Below are 19760 nucleotides of genomic sequence, written 5' to 3'. Positions count from 1 at the left end.
CTTAATCCGACACACCAAGACTTGAAACCTATTTGCCTGTTTCTCCTGTTCCTTTTCATACCAGGCACTTTATCTGTCAGCCCTTCAACCTTGCCTTCCACAGCTCTCACTGCCTTGCCGATGCTACCTGTCTTTTGACCACATCACATCTCAACTTTATGATAGATCTCAAGAGGGTTTGCACCCCAGCCTCAAGCTGCACTTCAAGCAAAGGGTCCCAAAACAGGCTCTCCTTTCCTCTTCCCTGACATGCTTTTCAGCTGGTAGAAGTCTTTGCGGTGCCCCCTACCTCTCACTTCTCCCTGAAGCAGCACAGCAGAGACGCAATTATACATGGTCGAAACATTGTCAGAATTGAGTGGACGTGTGCCTTCCGGCCTGCTGAGTGTTCTCAATCAGTCACTCACTGTCAGGGGTCCTGGTAGGCTTCGGCACGCGACATACAGTGCTGCATGGTGTAAACTGATGGATGATCCCTGGGGATCAGGAAGCCGTCTCCCTTCTGGTGAGGACCAAACCTGCCTGACACCCTCTGGCACCATCATCATCTGCTGCAGCCCCAGTCAAGCAGCACCTCCAGCACCAACTTCCTCTTACTTCAACTGGTCTGCATGCACTTTTCGGGTTTGCGGTACCAGTTGGTGCCAGGCACTCACCCCAGGTCATTAACTTCACAGGTTTGCTCCCTTACCCTACAGCTCTGCTGTCTTGTGCATTTAAACTACGTCTTAAGGTTATATTAATTCAAAGCCAATACAACCTCTTCTTTGAGCCAATAATAATCATATTTATCTGTGAGATGATTCGCTAAAAAAACTATGAAAAACTCAAACAAAAGGTGGTATACTTGTTCTAAGTACACCTGTCTGTCGCAAAGCACTTGTACTTCTCTATTAAAATGATGTATAATGTTAGATTTATTTTTCCATTACATTTTTTTTAATGCAAGCAGATGGCCGCCTCGTTTAGATGGTGACATTTGTGTGGCATATGCTTGCAGTTAAAACAAACATTAACCATCGCACCAACTTGCCAAGGCCAGGCCTTTTGACTTTGCCAATTCTTGGTTGCAACTGTGAATAAATAAAGTTTTGTGTTCTACCTCTGGTAACTCGGTTTGGAGTTTCTTGGCTTTACATTAAATGGGTGCAGAGATTCTATAATTGTTCATGTGTATGTTGTGTTCTTTTCATTTTTGTGCATTTGCTTTCTGTAGGCTTTGTTTTGTTTTCTATGAGAGATCAGACACTTGGATTACCGTTGGGAGAATGTGAGGGAATTCCCAATTAAGATTTTAGGAATTGATATTTTATTTTTTGGGGAGATACAGTTTAAGAATAATTCATATTCAAGTAAACACCATAAATGGGTCATCAATGTTTTAGAAAGAAATGTATATCAGCCATTTCATTTTTAAGTAAGCATTACTTAGAACAAAAAAAGCAGATCAAATAATATGAGCATCTGTATCCTAAAATCAGGCAATTAGTTTACAGCGCCAGCCTTACTGACAGGGCCTTCGGCTGAACCTGTCTGCGCATGCGTTTACGCCTCCAGGCTGCTAATGGTACAGCCACAGGAGCCCTTCAGTGAGCAGCGTTTCTCTACACCGGGTCGGGAGGGAAGAAAGAACCCGTGCTTGAAGAGAAAAGGAAATGAAAAAACAGGTTTCTTTCATTCTTCGGGAACCAAGAAGCTACCAAGGGAGCTCAGCTCATACCGGGCAAAACATAGCAGACAAGCCCTTAGCAACGACATCAAGGTGAGGTGTTTGACGTGAGCACCGCTCGCTTTCGACTTCAGTTAGAAAGTCAGTGCATTGTCAACGCGACGTTCATCATATCGCACTGTGTTTTTAATGTTACAATACCCGGTAGGCTTGTTTCTTTTTACTTTGACCGCACACGTGCATTAAAGCAGTCAGTATTAGTATAATTTTATTATGTGTGTTAACAATATGTGCATTTGTACAATGCTTGGTTGCATCTTCACGCTGAATAACAGCTGTTTATTCTTTCACAACTCAGTTGTACCCATCCTATCGACCTGGGAAGGTTGAAAGGTTGACTGTGGACGCTAGGATTTGAGCCTGAGACCCCGAGCTCATGCACTGATCCCTGGGGTGGATGCATCAGACCGAACCACCAGAGGCCGGCAAGCGTCCCCATGCCAAACTTGACATCTGTAATCATTCCTCTCTTTTATCTAACATGTCCCGTTCGTATTCTATGTAAAAGTCCCAGAATGCATGTTGACTAAAAAAACAGGACTAGTTGAGAATGTCACACATGACACGGGGCTCCAAAGCAGCCATGTAACAAGCATAGAAATGATGGTGCACTGTAATGTGCTTTGTACAACCAGTGCTGTGCTAGCAACACTGACGTGCACATTATACACGCAAGATGACTCAAAGAATACATGCCTTGTATAGTGTTTTTTGTACAGCGCCGACCAAGTCCTAAGAGAAGTCAGAGCGCTATACAGACGTGTGGAAGGTGGTCGCACAGATACACAAGCAAAGGAGATGTGCATATTATTTTTTGTATAGAACTACAGGCATGCCACTGGAGAAGGATAACTTTAGCACCATTAGATGGAGGTGGACAATGGTTACATATTAGTCATAAGAGAAGCGACAGACGTGCTGTGTTTCATAGTAGACCTAGCTAGCAGTGCTTAATTTGTAAATAAAAAGGTGCCGGTGCTCAAAGCCCTCCTCGTAAACACGCGGCTGCTGCAATTAAATGTGCGAACACGGAATACTGAGGCAGCGTACTCCTGAAGCCATCCCGGGCCTCTTTAATCCATTTAAAACCACTCCCTGCCCCTTTAGCTCACACCTGCAGCTTTCTGCTTTCTCTCCTCGTGAGGCTTTTTCGATTTTCTCTTCCTCCGTCTTTCCCAAACGTGTCTTTTGCTCTCAGCAAATGCTTGAGACAGAAGACTAAGCGCCGGCCCTCAAAAATAAGTGCCGGTGCTCAGCACCGGAAACAACAAGCACAAATTAAGCACTGCTAGCTAGTAAGAGGCGTGGAGAGGTGGGTTTAGAGTAGGTAACTAGGGAGTAAATAGGATTGTGCTCAGATCCTAGGGGCAGTAATCTCAGTAGATTAGGTTCAGGGATGTTACAAATGAGTAGAGGCGACATGGGAAAAGAAGAGGTGAGGGGTGCCTTGGAGCTGAGCTTCAATCATATAGCGGTGGAGATATGTTCTTAAGTATCCATAAACATTTTCTTACCACTGAAAAGGACGAGAATAAAGGCTGGAGGCGGCATCTTCCCCTGATTAGTACTTTCCGCCGTAAATTATTGTGCTCAATAAATCCTTGAAAACGTTATAACTTTAGGTACTGGGCAGCAGACCGCATTGTTACTATGTTGCTGTTTTTTAACTCTATATGACTCATTATGGAAGTTTTGATATGTGTGGTTGACGAAACCTTTCAACCTTTGGGAACTGCTGTAGCAAAGCAATCTAGAAATGGTGATAATTCGGATGAAAGTATTTACATGTTTATTTATGTATTTATTTGTATGATTTGCAAAGCGCCAACAATGTCAAATCGTAAGAAGGCAAGGATAACTCCAAAGGCTTATACTTCGGTAAATCCTCGTGCTATTTTTAATGAGGGAAATAAATAACATGTACATCAAAACATGTTAGTCCCTCGGCATGCATGAATTTACAGTTGCCCTATGCGTTCATATCACGGCCTTAGTACGTTGAGCCCCGGTGATTAGCAGTTTACTCCCAGGGCTGCTGGCAAGCGCTTTATTTAAATTCTTCTGGGAACAGCGAGCTCAGGTTAGCAACAGGATCCACGTGGAAATTAACAGTGGGAAACCTTGTCTGTGCGTGCGCGGCGGAGGCGCAGTGCGTAACGCCGAGATTCACCTTACGTATGTTGCGTAATGTCCTCGTGTGCCAGTGACGTAGCGATGTGGCGGCCAAACAGCAAGTGGTGCACAGAGGTAGGTGGGTCTATTGGAGAATTGTACAAAACATGTAGTTCATTATCCCAATTTATTTATTGTCTACGCAGGATCAGTTTGGCAAGAATACGGCCACATTAAGTGGCCAATTTATTTAGACCATTCTCTGAGGTTGTGAGCAAATGGTGGAGCTGTGAGTAGCCTATGTTGGCCTAATATATAAATGACTGTGATCTGCACACATTGAAAATGTATTTCTGCAGGAGGAGAGCGAGGTAGATAGAGGGTAGCGTTTTTGAGTTTGTTGTAGTCGCAATTTGGTCAAGCAAGGATTGATCCCAGATTTTCTATCCTCTCTCTCACACTCTCTCTCTCCAACATTTCATCTATTAGATAGGTATCGCTTTCTGACATCAAAGGTTAATACTTAGACCTTAATGCTTCAATGATGACAGAGTTTGGGTGGAAAGCAGAATTCACAGTTTATTTCTGGCAGTTATATTTATTGTAAACCTTGCCCATCGACATAAGAGAGCTTCACAGCAGACACAGGTTACAGTACATGTTTTTTACATTTCGGTGCAGGATTATTTGATTAGCCGGAATTCACAAGATGCTTTTCAAGGCTGGGATTCAAACCTGGTTCCCCTTGTTGCTAGTCATCTCGTGTAGCCACAAGGCCACATCGTCTCCCATGAAAGCTCAACTTATTTTCGGCTCAAGACATCTGGATTAAGCTTTAGTGGCTCACCCAACTTTACTCCAGAAAGAAACCCAGTCCGTTATGGGTTGGACCCTGATGCGCCACTAAGAAACTAGGAATTAGCAGAGGAGACAGAAATTTAAGGTCCAATTCCTCCAGTAATTCCTCAATTTGTCCCAGATTTTCACACAGATATTTTGGCCGTTTTTAGCAGCTAAACTGTCTGTGTGAATGTCAAGAGATCCACTGTTCCAGCAGATCTCCTAATTCCGATAAGGACAGTAATCGCTGTTAATGTCCCCATCGAAAGTAAGTGGCCACTTGTCATGAGGGCCAAGTATAACATATATAAATCTCCCTGTCAACCTGCTGGTTCCCAATTGAGTCTTAGGCTAGATGTTTATGAGGCTGGGTCCATTAAAGAGAATAGGCAAAAACACATTTTTGGATAGGGATGCAGGTTTCCAAAGAGGTGACCTAAGAAAGTCCCTGGAAGCATGTTGCCTTTTAGAAGGGTGTTTATTAGTTCAAAGAGGGTGACACCCTTCAAATGAGGATAACTTGACAAGTATGCATAGTGGTACTGAAGTGAACCATCCAGCCACTACAATACATTATATGTAGTGCACACCCCAATAAAGGTGGGTTTGCCTCTCATGGCAGAGGCACGGTCTCACTCACAGCAATGTGTCCAGTGTACGTTATTAATGCCCATTTGAGAGTGCTTATAACGATTGTATAGCGTTGCCACCACAGCGCACACATAGGCACGAGGCCGGTACCACTGCATGCCCCGGCGTGAGTGTCACCTGGATCTGGTGCCACAATTGCTGGTGTGCCTCACTGAGCTCCCTGGCGGAGAGCACGCCATTCAGGAGGCCCGGCCAGTCCATGGTGCACTGCTGGGTGCCTGAAGGCCAAACAGAGGCGAGCACGAAGGGCTGAAGCGGAGAGAAGCAGAGCACGCCATGCTGCTTGAAGCGTGACTGGCCCTGAAGAAGGCCTGTAGGCGTGGTGGATGACCACGTGGGCAGCTGCGGAAGGCCCGTGAAAGGAGAGAGGCCTCCAGTGGTAGGCGCGCGCTAGGAGCTGGGTACACGACAGGGCCTGTGGGCATTTTACTTACTATTGGCAATGCGAGCAGAAGGATGAGGTAAAAATTACACAGAGAAAGACAAAAAAAGAACTAATAGCACTGACACTGTTAAAGGCACATGGGAGCAAGATTAATGGCATGCTGAACTAAAGTCACAGACTTAAAAAAAAAATTAACAATACAGCTGCAGTGAGTTACCGGAGAGGGGGTGAAGAAGTACTCTAGCCTCCACCCTGACAATTGAATAGTACAATAGTGGAGTACCCAAACCCAGAAGGAAAGCAAGAAGCATGTCGAAATCACGGCAGGAAGCGTCAGACTCAGCTTTGCAGAAGTGTGCGCGTGCATCAGTCACGGCACTGCCGCCCTTGAGTCAACTAACAGATCTGGCAACAGCAGCGCCGAAATGGCTCAAATAGAAAGATGGCAGAATTATTTGCTCGCAGTGTGCAAAACGGACGGCGCGGTGAGAGCCATCATGTTACACATGGAGGGTGACGAGCTATAAAAACTGTTTGAGGATTTATCCAACACCAGAGCGGATGACGATTTTGATGCGGATGTAGCCGCTCTGAACAGGTATTTTGACCCCCAGCTGAATCTGGACTATGAAAGGTTCAAACTGCGGCAGGCCAGGCAGGTGGAAGGAGAGTCTGTAGACATTTTTTTTGCAAGATTACACAAACTGGCAAGTTCGTGTATTGGCATAGATAAACAAGGCAAAATCGGGGTGCAACTGATTCAGGGGTGTCGATCGTTCAATCTGAGGAAGCTCATTCTGTGACAGCCTGGTATATCGCTAGACAATATATTAATACTGACGCTCTCCCATGAGCTAGCAGACAACAGAGCGGGAGAAATGGAGTCAGCGCTAGAGTGCAGCACGTCCACCCTATCATCGAGGACAGGAGTAAAATAGGAACACAAAGAGGACATTCAGAAATGGTCAGCAATAGGGAGGGCTACCCCAACAGTAAGGTCGGGTGGAAAACGGTGTGGAAGTTGTGGAATAGTATACCACCTGCCGAGGGGATGCCCAGCCCAGGGAATAGGTTGTCCAAAGAACTATTGCATGTGGGTCCACAGAAAGTAGAAGCTATCAATGTGGCAGCCGTTTCTAGAAGCCCATCAGAGGTTCGCAGTTTCTCGGGCATGGCAAACTACTGTGGAAGATTTATATTTCAGTTGGCAACCCTATCATAACTGCTCAGAGCACTGGCATGCAAGGATGTGCCATGGGACTGGAACAGACAAGCAGTCTTCAGCAAAAAAAGGGCAACTGAACTGATTGTTAATGCCAGTCCTGTCAGTTTGGGAGCCGTTTTATTGCAAAGAAAAATCAAGGAGAGTGGTCCCTTTCGTGTATGCAAGCAGAGCATTGACAGCGATGGAAACACGCTATGCCCAGATCGAAAGAGAAGCCCTTGCCGTTAGGTGGACATGTAAGCACTTTGTGGACAGCATTTCAAAGTCATCACTTATCACAAACCACTGGTACCACTTTTTACAGGCAAAGCCCGGAGCGGTCCACCACAAATAGAACGGTGGGCAGTCCAGCTCCAGCAGTATTCATTCAACGTCACTTACCGGCCCGGAGTGAATAACCCAGCTGACTACTTATTGCGTCATCCGATGGCAGCAGACTCAAGTGCTGAGAAAGAGGAGGACCCTGGTGCCGAAGAATTTGTGAAAATAATCCTGTCAGAGAGTGCTGTTGCTGGAGGAGATGATTGAAGAGACTGAGGATGATGGTCTGTGCAAGGTCAAGGAAAATCTGTAGGAGGAATTACTGAAGGACTAGCTGGGGCGGAGGAATCGGTGATGGACCAAGTTGGGGGAGTAAGTGCTACACCTTGTGAAGAGGAAGCACATCCAGCGACAGAATCTGGCGAGAATGAGCCTGGTGAATCCCTACCATCACAGTCGCCGGGAAGGGAGATGCTGGCAGATACCCGCGGAGAGAGCCAAGGGCATCCCTATCACCAAGGGAAAATCCACAGCCGAGCCAGAGGCTTAAGGACTTTGTATGCTAAGTACCGTCCCTGTACCCTGACTGTTCTCTGATCAGCGCTCTTGTTTCTGATGTTGTTTTGGTATTGTAGTTTCATTCTTTTGTTTTAGTTTCATTAAAGGTTATAAGGGATGTAGTGAACCATCCGGCCAATACAATACATGGTATGTGGTGCACACCCCAAGGGCTGGGCGCGGCCTCAGGTGATAAATAAAGGTGGTTTTGCAGCTCGTAGCAGAGACACGTACTCACTCAGAGCTGTGTTCAGAGCATGTTATTGATGCCCATTTGAGAGTGCCCCTAGTGCTTGTATATCGCTGCCGCCACGGCACGCACAGGTACCACTTAGCAGCGGTCATAATCTTCACTGAACATCAATACCACAGACAGTGCGCTGAACTGTCATTTAGTAATGAAAATTCAGCAAGAGAGGTTACATCTGAGCAACGAGAGAAACTGCAGAAACATTAATGCACTGACAATCACACCCCTCTGATCGGGTGACCAGAATTCATAATGTCAATGTGGTACAGTATTTCCATTTCTGTTTTTTCCCTTAAAAATAATAGCTTGTTTTTTATGTAGAGCTAGATGCCACACTTCTGCAATTTCTGTTACTATATTACTATCACCCAAATTGTGGTACTCAATTTATTATCCTCAGAAGGAAGAATGGTCGAGTCTCATTGCCAGCATTTGGACTTGTGCCTCTCAGAACACTATATTTAACAGCAGCAAGTGTTGAGCCCACTGAGCTATCCTGCCAGCTATTTTCATACATTATTGAAGTTTGTTATTCCAACTGATTAAATAGAAGTGAATCAGAAATAAAACTCCAAGAATGGTTTACTTTTGTTTTTTTAAAAAAAGGCCCAAGATCTGTCAATGGGTGCCAAGAGAATATGGAGGGATGTGTGCTTGTCCAACACCAACTGGCTGAAGGCAGTGCTGCATGTTGTAGCCACACTACTATCTGAAGCTATAACATTTCAGCTCTTCATCCTAGTACATGAGGGGCTTAGTTGGTTGAGAATTAAGATTCTGCACTATGTAAGGTTACTTTTATTGCGCCTTAATGTATCTGAGCTACCTATTTATGTGTCTGTGTTTGGAAAATAATACAAAATTATGTATCTAAAAATATATAAGATTACCTTGCTGGCTTTTGAAGAATGCCATACAACTCACCCCTCTGATAAATCTGTGGTAAACATCTAAAATGATATTATTATTATTATTATAGCAATTATGTTAACTATTATTAATAATAAAATACTTAGCAATATACTAAGAAAAAGAAGAATAACTCTAATCAAACAAGACCAAAATCACTGAAAAATTATAAATATAAACACGGAACTCCAAAGGATAATGGGGCGCTGTACCATTGATGTATTTTAAAAATTCACTGCTGCATGACAAAATAAAATTGAGTACGGACTTTTTTATAATGTAACTACAGTTCTTGTGCCCAAAATAAAAGAAAAAAGGTAACAGCATAACTACAAATGAATATATTAAAATAATAAAGGCAGATAAAAGAAATATAGATTAATCACTTGAAAGAAGAAAGAATCAATAGTTCACTTAAGAGATAGGATCAATCCTCCCACACAGTGCAGCACTGAAAAGAGAAAAACTTCACCCTAGAAATATGATGATTACCAACGTGGCAGGAGCCCAAGAAAATAAATTCTACAGTGGTCGGAAGAATAAAATATTCAAATGGGTGAGCATGAAGAGCATGCCGGCCACCATTCTTAAGTCTGACATGAATTGTGTAAAGTGGTTAAAGGTAAGGAATGGTCTACCACAAAAGACCAAATATTAATCACACCAGGGAAAAGCTCCCTATTAAAGGTATTTTGAAAAAAGCACCAAATTCTTAGCCTAGAGCGAGACCAAAGGCAAAGGTTAACATACACTCTTCTACCAGACACCCATCTGTCCATAAGCAGAGATGTGAGCACAGAAAAACCCATCAAAGATACTACGTCTGTCATGGATAGCCACAAAAAAGGTCGTAGTGAACTACGCGCTTTAGCAGCTGCAGCTGGGGTAGAGGGTTTCCTCTAAGCCATTACCATTCTATCCCACTAGATGATTTAACTACTATTTATGTCCATCTTGACTTGTTGAACAGAAGTCCATAAATAACTTAAAAGAGAATAAAATGCCAAGGTTGGTGAGGCGGTGCGTATTAAATCCAAAGAAGGCAACCACTGTGACCAAGAACGAGAGTGTAGAAGTAATGAAAGAAAATAAAGAGGAGAATTGAAGAGAAAGATGAAGAGAAGGATCGAAGCAGAGTAAAGATGGGCGGGTGTAAATGGACGATTGTAAGAACTATGCAATGGAAGAGAAAAAGAAGCAGCGAAAGAAGGAAAAGGAGAAGAAGTGTGATAGAAAGAAGAAAGGCTGAAGCAAACAAATTAACCTTAGTAGAGATGTTTGGGGGTCACTTGTTTTCCTCACTTGCTACTTTTGCTTTCTCAATAACGGATATAGTTCAGAGTGTGGGATATTTTTAATTTTCTAGCTACTTCCTTGGTCACAAAGCAAGCCTTGGATAAATCAAGCTAAAATGTAACATGAAGGTAAAAAGATGAGCATCCAAACTGCCATGAGAGGGCCCGTAGTAATGATAAATGGAATAGCAAACTGACCTACCAAAAGTACAAGAAGCAGCAGGAAGGACATTTTTTGGGGGCAAAGTTGAAAAGTCAAAGGCATAGCTGCATGTACGCTGAAATTGAAATAAAGCAAAAAAGGCGTAGGAAACCAAAAGCCAGACAATGCTTAGGTGCCAAAGGGTAATACAATTTACCCCGTGAAAGGGCCAGAAATGGTGAACAAGGGAACCTGTATGGCATTATCTTACACAGCCCTGACTAGAATTCAGTGCTTGTATTTATGCTTGTATAACATGTTTTAGTCTTTTGTAATCAAAGGTCTGCTTGGGCCAAATGCAAATAAATATAAATTTAACAGAATGCTCATAAAGCTGAAAAACCTCTGATGACAGGTGAGACAGAGTTCCCAAACCTGGGGAGAAGCGGTTGCTCAGAAAGATAAATGTTCGGTTAGAGAATGTCCTCAGTTTTAGTTACCCTTTTACTGGATGATATAAAATGTATTCAGCTTCCAAAAAGTTCAACAGACCCTGCACAAGAATGTTGTAGGCAGCACTGCATACTTGAAAGAAATCCAGATGAGTGGGTGGAGAATTGCATTTTTAAAAGAATAGGAGAGATATGGCCAATTTACCAAGTGGTGGAATGCAGACTAGCCTATAACCCAGAATCAGAACACTAGTAAGAATGGAATTCTACTGACTGCCCACAAATGCAAAAGTGTCTGAATTGCCATTCTAAAGGCAGGATGAAAGCATACATTCTTCAGTGGTAAAGTTTGAAATGTGCAAGCTGATATCCATATCCTACTATATTACTTAAAATGTAAGCGAAACATCTGAAGTGAAGAGAAAGGATATCACCATGTATAGAAGAAATTGCAAGTTGCAAATGCATACAAGGAGGAAAGATAATGATGCAAAAGTGCCTAGGACGAGAAAGCAGGTACATTTGGAGGCATTTTGTTTTTTTCTGGTTACCTGTGACAAAATGATCGGATATCCACTTCTCAAAGAATTGGGGCTGTCACTTAGGTGGTGAACATTGGCAGTGGTTAGGAGCACATATAGAGTCTGGTCGGATGTTATATGGGAGGTGACTTTTTCGGAGGCTCTGTATTTGTCACAGATACGGATTTATAACGTGTGTGTCTTCTAGGCCTGATACTGTAAGCCAAAAAAAGCATTCACTTAACAGTTACCCTGTTGAATTCTCAGAAGGCCAAAGGCCTAACCAGAGGCTCTGTGCTAAGGGGCTTTCTTTATTGTTGTAGGAAGGGAATTGCAAAGTCTTTCTTACACCATTGGCAGGGAATGAAATCACAACTTAACCTACTAGAATATAGGTATTCTAACAGTGGTCATTATATCCAGACACTCACTGTGCACTGCGGTATACCTTGGGAGGACACTCTGTATCTAGGCTGGACCACTGTCCTCAAGAGCTTTGTGGTCAGCACCACGTTTTTTAAAATTGGTTTGCATTTCCAAGATGAGCTGCTAAAGACAGGCTCTTGCGATATGTGGAGTTCTCACTTTGCAAATTACTCTCAAGGTTCTATTCTGTAGTCACTGAGGCTTGATAACGGAATCAGTCTGGAGACCAGCCTACCATGCGTTAGCATAATTCACATGAGATTTAACAGTGGCTCTAGCCAGGAAGGTTATAGATTTCCTATTCATGAATACAGTGTTGTTTTTGCCAGGAAAAAGTGGCATTTGCAATTCCTTATAACCTCTGTAGTTTAACTTTGTAATGAGAGTTCATGGCCAAGACAAAATACTTAGTTCTTACCTGAGTGCTAGGTCAGAACCATGGACCTAGCATAGGGAGCAAAACAAAAGATGCCCCAGCTAAGGGTGCTAAGCCAGGACACCATGCTTTCTGTCTTTGTCCCATTTACCACCTTAATGCTCTTCTTCATCCAAGTATGAATAGTGCTACCATATTCATGAAGGGATCCCTTGTCCTATGCCAGCAGATAATCCACTGTATACATCTTCACATCCTAATAATGCTCCCATTTAATGAAAGATAGTGGCTGCATGTAGAAACTGATGAAAAGTGGAGGAACTGGTGAAGCTAGTTTTCCTGTTCAACAATAATATCTGGCAGGTGTTCATGGGCACACCAAGGCTCATAACGATCTCAAAGGGTTGTTATCATCATGTTGTAGTAGGAAGCAAATATATTTACTGCCAGCTCCATTGACAGTAGCATGAGTATGTGCGTGCTTTCAAGGGGATGTATGATCTCTAAATAATTAGAATACGGACAAAGTATCTTTATGTGCTTTTACCAAGTTTGAGTGTTTTTCTTTTTTGTGAATATTTGGCTTACGTCCCTGCACTGCTCCCTGACACATGCTCGGACGTTGTAGCATGGAATGGCCTAGGAATGTAGGAGTAATAGTCCAGGGGGCCTATGCCAATTGATACAGAGCTCAGTGTTTGGATTCAAAATGGGACAACCTGTTGGTGGATTATTCCCCTTAAATCCACAGTGCAATTACGACTAATAATTAGAAAGCAGGTTAGTCCCTTGTATTACAGGTCTCCAAAATGTCAAATTCATATTGAGAATTGAAGTCCATAAGTTAGCACTTTGTTGGTTAATAATAATTTATTGATCTCAAGGTCCTTGATGGTCTTGAAATTGAAATATTACACAGTGTTACAAAACATTCCCAGCCAACACATGTTTCACTCCATGCAGCGCTTATGCCCGGGTCTTTTTCAAGGCGAAGAGGTATTACAGCTGTGCATCTTCAAGTCCGGTCTTCTGGTTCCAAAAAGTCTGCAATGAAATCATGTATGATTCCAGGTTGGCGTATGTTGTAGCGTTCTCTGCGGTTGTGTGAAAAGCATGGAACGAGAACACTTCATGAGAAAATACTATTTACTGGTACCTGGAAGATGGTCATTTTTACAACCACAATTTTTAAAGCAGTACACTAGACGAGACACAGGCCTTTGCAATGGGCTTCTAAGCCAATCTTGTACACACATGTTGTAATAATGCCTCCATACAGAATCTTTACAGTCACTTTGCTTCATTAATATCTACGTATCAGCTATCCATGAACCACAGGATTGCAACTGCTGCAAAAAATATAAATATGTCCTTTAGCATCCCGGAACACCTTAGATATTCTCCTCTTTGTCTCCCCAGCTGCCCTTCCATTTTGACGCGAATAGCATCTAGTGCTTTGAACTACAGAGAATCTCTGATATAGCCTTGAAGTCTTCATTATTTGATTGGGCCCTTTTCCGTGTTCGAGCATGCCTGCAAGTGACATGTACGTGCCTCAAGTGTGACTCTGTCTGCCACACTTTATTGCACTTCTTGAAAAAGAAAACTGTTGCAGTGCAGACATCTCCAGCCTTGTTCTTTCTATAAATTTTTGTACCTTAACGATTGCTTTTATATTGAGAATAGTAAAACTAGAAGTACCCCGAACGCATACGGAAAACTGAATAAGATTAACTCTTGAGACCCAAACGGAGAAACCTGGGACTTCCAAAATTGTCAGTTGTCTGTTCCCAGCCTACATTCCTTTTTTGTAGTTTAGGTCAGATGTCTCAAGATTTCAGAATTTCTAACAGTGAGTGATTTCCATAATTAGTGATATCACAAGAATTGACATTACATATCTGATGACTCCAGTGACATCACAGGAAATGACACCAGTAAAAGTGGTAACATCGGCCAAAAACTCTAATATTTCACTAAAATAAGCACCTCACAAGAACTGTTGCTAAATGGATAACACAAGGGGCCATTCACTTTAAATGTGCAAAATGTATTACCCTCCAAAAGGCATAAATCATCCCTGAGGCGATATGAGCAGTAATGATCTTATAAAACGAATTAATCAAATACCTCAAAGACTATATAGATTAACAGCACAGACTGTATATGAAATATTAGCCCCCAGACATTTTGGTGGTCATTATGACCTTGGCGGTCCTGCTCCTCCACGGCTGTGGTTGCGGTCAGGCCGCCGACAGTGTGGTGGTGCAGGACCTCCAAATAATGACTGCAGCAGTGAACTGGCTGCATTGCAGCCAGTTTACCGCCTGTACCGCTAGAGGGAGTGGGACTGCCTGGCCGAACGTTGACCACCTTCGACCTGGCAGTCCTCCTAACACCGCCTGTGGTATAATGAGTACCCTGCCACGAAATCCCTGGCGGTAAGGATACTGGAGACAGGAATACTAAATCCTGTCGCCACAACAGGACTCCCCAACCCCCCCCTCCGTGTAAGAGACCCCCCACCCCTGACCCCATCAGAAGCCCCCCAAGCAGCAACAGCCTCCTGCCCCCGATTCCCATACTGACTCCCCCACCCCGATCCACATACTGACCCCCCGATCCACACGCACACATCCACCCTCACTCATTCACACACACATGCACACATGACACACACCTCACTCCCCCATTCACGCATACATACTCCCCCAACCCCCTGCATACACGCACACATACTCCCCCCACCTCCCCCGCATACACGCATTCACACAAGCACGCAGACACTTGCATACACACGCACAGACACACACAGCACCCCTCCACCCCCCTCCATTCTCACACACACACACACCCATTTACGCACACAACACTTAACACACCCCCTCCCTTGTCGGATGTCAATGTAATACGGCGGGCAGTGTTGTGGTGATGGCTGTGGAGCAAGCTCTACTAGACCGCTGACCGCCAGTATGGCTGCTGGCGGCTTCCCCGCCAAATAGTGGTGGAGAGCAGCCATCAGCCATAATATGGCGGTCTTCAGACCGCCAACACTGATGGTCATATGGCGGCGCTGACTTCGGCGGTCTACGAAATAGACCGCCGAAGTCATAATGAGGGCCTTTATGCCTTAGAAATCAATGCCCCAGACATTTTATGTCTCATTTGCTCCAATCAGTATCAATAACTGCAGACAGTAGTGGACAGCATTTTTCATCGAGCATCAGTGGTCCCAGAAACTGATTTGTAGCAATACAGTCTAACTACAATATGTGACAGTTGCCCGGGCAGTGACATGCATCAGTGGTTGCAGACAGAAAGGACATCAGTATTTCTAGGCAGTATACGCATCAATTACCTCAAACATGTAGGACTTAGTCATAGTCATCACAGATCACAAGTGCACATTGACCTCGGTAATGAGTATCAATTTAAAAGCGGCAGTATGTGCACTAAGGTCAACAAACAGTAACGGAATCACTGACTCTATCCTGTAACAAATATCTGTGTCCCTATTCAGTAATACGTATAAATGTCCTCACACAGTACAGGTATCCGTGGCCATAGATTACACACATCAATGGGCTTAGTATGGAGCATCTGTCACTCATAAAATATATGCACCAGTTGTCCAAGTAACAATCATCATTGACCCCCCACAGGCACTGCACAAATTACTTTAGTAACAAGCATCGGAGCATGCACAGAATCCATGCATCAGTCGGCCGACCCAGTGCATATATCAGTGTCCCCACAGAGCAGAGAGCACTGACGGCCTCAAGGAATATTGTATATCCATGACCCCAGGCTGTCATATCTGTCAGGGAACCCAGGTAATAACGAGGGTCAGTGGCTCCAGGCAGGAACAAGAATCAGTGGCTATATGCTGTAACAAGCATGACTGGTCCGAGACAGTAATGAACATGGTCAGCAAAAAAACTTTAATGTAGCATTGTCAGAACCCCATTCAGAGAGCCACGGTGCAGTCCACAGAATGCAATCTGGTCCCACCTTGGTCACAGCAGTAGTTTGTCGGGCAGCGCCCCACAACCTTGACTTCAGCATCTCCAGCAGCCCCTCCTGGCATATAGGGTCTCTGCCATGGCACTCATAAGTCTGGTCATGCTGGCCTAATTTTTCCATCCACGGTGGCCCCTCCTGGCATATGGTTTCGCCAAAATAATCCAGCATACGGGCAATGGCCCAAGTGGGTTTTTCTACCCATTCTCCTGGATTCAGTCCATGGCTGCCCTTCCTGGCATACAGGTTTCCGATTCAGTATGGCACATGGGCTGCAGCCCTATACATCCTCCTTGCACAGGGAGTTCTCACATCAGGGCTCCCCTCTAGACCTTGTTCTCTCCAACGCTCTCCTCTCCCTCACAAGGCACAATGATCAAGGTGGTAGCCTTCCACCACTATGAGGGCAGAGCTTGGGCGCTACATCATGCCGCATACGCATGATCCATGTTCGCAAAAAATCAGCATTAGGGATCCAGACAATAACGTTGTTGGTCACTCATACATATCTTTCACCATGCAGAGGACTTTTACCGTCCCAACAAGCACAAACCTATTAGCTATGTCTTTCCCCAGGTACATCTAAAACTATTTGCTTTGCTTCATTAAAAATCTAGATCCAAGTGCAAAAAGAAATGACTTTATTGATGCTTGTTGAAGTTTCTTTGGTAGTAATAGACTGATAGACTAATAGATGCCAATCAGCTTGAGCTTTTAGATGATTTTGTATGCCCGCCATTTCTGAACGTTTAACATATCATTCAATAGTTTTTCATCATGATGGTTTAAATTAGCAGAAACAGTTAATAAAATAAACGTCGGGCCCGAAAATGTGTCTAGCCTCAGGCCCCAAAAATCCTTACGATGGAATTGCACCATGTAATGTGTGACATCTTCAGCGAGTTTTGAGTCTTAGATAAAGGATGTTGCATTGTGGGTCTTGTAGTTTCACATCTAGAACCGTGGCTATGGACTCAGAAGCCCCAGCATTTCATGTGCCGTTAACTAAAAAATACACAGGGCTGCCATAAGGTGTCAAATATGTCGAGAGGCTATATGATAGGTAAGGATATGACGAGAATGGGATTTGATGTTTATGAAAAGTTTATTCAACAAGGATAACAAACCTGTCCTCCAGTAGAAACAGATATACAGATCTAAGTTGGTAAAACTTCGTAACACAGTTCATATAAAATCTTTTTTCTCGCTTTCTCAACAGAAGCTCAATTGCTAGGTTGCACGTGCAATATGAGGCAAACACCTTTGAGTGTGCAATAGCCACTTATGATGTGTGCAACAGCTTGAGAAGTCATACCTTTTATTCAATTGCACTTTGTTTTTGCAATATCTGAGCCCATGCTTTCAATGCTAAAACTGAAACTAAGTGTCCCATAATGCGACATGCTGTTGACTAATATGGCAGGAATGGCTGAGTGTCACACATTTCATCCGGCAGTCTAGCAGCTACAGGGACTTATACGGATCGTGCACAAAGCATTCTTTGTACATATGACTGTAAATGCTTGTTTTCCGTTTATGGGTTGCGCTTGATGGCTTGGAGAATTTCTCTGGAATGGGTTGAAGAGAACATAGTGTGGCCAACCCGGGTGCTGCCATAAAGACATCTAGACTCTCTACATGGATATCTCCCATTTATTGACTCTGGTTGACACATTGATAGACTATGAATTCCGAAGGGCACACTTTGTATTTTCAATAAGACAAGTGATATATAGATTTCAAAAACCTTTATTTGTTAGACTTTATAATAAAGTACCATAATAATTAATTGCCAGCACATGTTTTGTGAACAGTGCTCGCTCCACTGGGGCTTTGAAACTATTTCATAGTGTGTCAAAATATAAGGCTGTACTTGATATGTAAATTAATTCCTTTGATCATGAGCAGAGTACTGTTTATGTTTATGTCGTTTTTATACATAAGATGTGAGTGCTAGGTTTCATTTATTACATTACGTTTTCTGTTGTATCAGAGGGCCTTTTAGTTGATCAAGGAATCATGATCACCCATGGTGGTTAGTGATGCTGGTACTGATCTCTGCAACATGAAACCCATTTCCTCCCCAATAGACTGTCTAATGTGCCTTGGTGGGATTCCAAGGTGGTACGTAAGAGGACAGGTGATGGAGGACCTCTCTAGGGTGTCAGGTTGCCACATCCTGGAGGCTAGTGGAAGGTGCAGAATTGGCCTCAGATGGAAGGGGCCGAGCGGCTCCTCAGTGGGGGATCTCTGTCTCCTTGTCTGTAGCATACTGTACTCAGTGTGTTTTTTGTCTAGTCTCCTGCATCTGAGAGAAAACATCCCTCTTCATGTGAAACCCCTGAGTTAGTGATCTGGATTCTGAAGGGAGGGGGCATTTAAGTGGGCTGGTGGCCTCCTTACCCCATTGGCCTCGGTGTTTCAGACTCCTGCTGATCTAGTGGCACTCAAAGTAAGACTTGAACCAGGACACATTTAGGGTAATGTTGTGCCCTGCCTAGTAGACAGTACCCTGCCTAGTAGACAGTGCCCATGCGAGCCTTCACATCCTAGCCTGTTAAAGGCTCGAACACCATCTATAACTTGCTGCCAGTGTAGCAATCCCTGACTGAAATCAAGTCCTGTACCTTGATGGGGTCGGTCATGTTTTCATTGGCTTTTTGTCTTTATGTTACCACTTCTGCAGCAGTTGTCTACCCTCTGGGGTACGAGTTGTGTTGGTGTACTTACGCAAGCCACCTTAATGTGCTGTTTTGCTATTATTCTGAGCAGGATTGAATTGGGGGTGGGATAACATGTATTGAGCGTGCCAACACATTGATAGTAATTATTGTCTGCACTGATGGTGAGGAGCATGAATAAGATGTTCTGTACTTTCTTCCTTGCTTAGCAATATTATCGCTCCATCAGCTTCTTTGGTGGCAGCCAGCTTGATACCAAGTGGTGTGATACATAACATCCATTGCATGGGCTGGAGGCACTGCGAAGTGTTTGGTTGAAATGGTAGTTGCGCTACCAGGGTCATGTGTGCCCCCTCAGCCCTCCCCCAAGGCCCTTGTTCCCCATAGTGCTGTCTTTCTTTCATTTTTTTTGTTTTTACAGTTTTGTCTAACTCACAGTTTCTTAGGGTGCTGCTTCCAAACCCTACAACCATCTCACCTTTGTCCCCAGCAGTTTTAGTTGGTCTCTGTCCTGGGAAGGAGGGTTCTGAAGATAGGTGGAGTGGGTGCAGCATACTCAGAAAGATACCAGAACACACATGGTTCAACTCCAGACTTACTATCGTTTCATGCAAACCCTCCATTTATAGTACTCCAGCATCACGCCTGGTGTCCTCTGGGTATGTGTGTGCATGCAGTCGCGCATGTTTGTGTGAGTATAAGAACAACATAGACGTTGCCTTATGCAATAAAACAGCATCATCCCGACAGAGTGTTGTTGTCCCCATAAGGCATGGCATTCTGAATTCAGAGTCTTCTGGACAACCTAGATGAGAGGGAAGCAGTGCCCAGGTGTATGTCAGTAATGAGGTGGTATTGTTAGTGTGTATAATGTGGCTAAACCTCTTGTACACATGCACACACCCAGAGCTCACTCACAAAGAACTA

The 19760-nt window shown here is 43.8% G+C and overlaps 1 protein-coding gene across 1 annotated transcript in view; it reads left to right on the top strand.

The window, feature by feature from the left end:
* The first annotated feature begins 1563 nt into the window (after nt 1-1563).
* FAM216A (family with sequence similarity 216 member A) overlaps nt 1564-19760 on the top strand; it is a 126792-nt gene continuing 108595 nt past the window's right edge. The window contains exon 1 of the mRNA XM_069214873.1: nt 1564-1762. Coding sequence (XP_069070974.1) covers nt 1656-1762 — 107 coding nt within the window. The 5' untranslated portion in view covers nt 1564-1655. The remainder of the gene's footprint in view (nt 1763-19760) is intronic.

Source organism: Pleurodeles waltl, chromosome 11 (genome assembly GCF_031143425.1).
Source record: "Pleurodeles waltl isolate 20211129_DDA chromosome 11, aPleWal1.hap1.20221129, whole genome shotgun sequence".
Taxonomy (NCBI): domain Eukaryota; kingdom Metazoa; phylum Chordata; class Amphibia; order Caudata; family Salamandridae; genus Pleurodeles; species Pleurodeles waltl.
The sequence above is the reverse complement of the archived record's forward strand: the minus strand, read 5'-3'. Positions and strand labels throughout refer to the sequence as shown.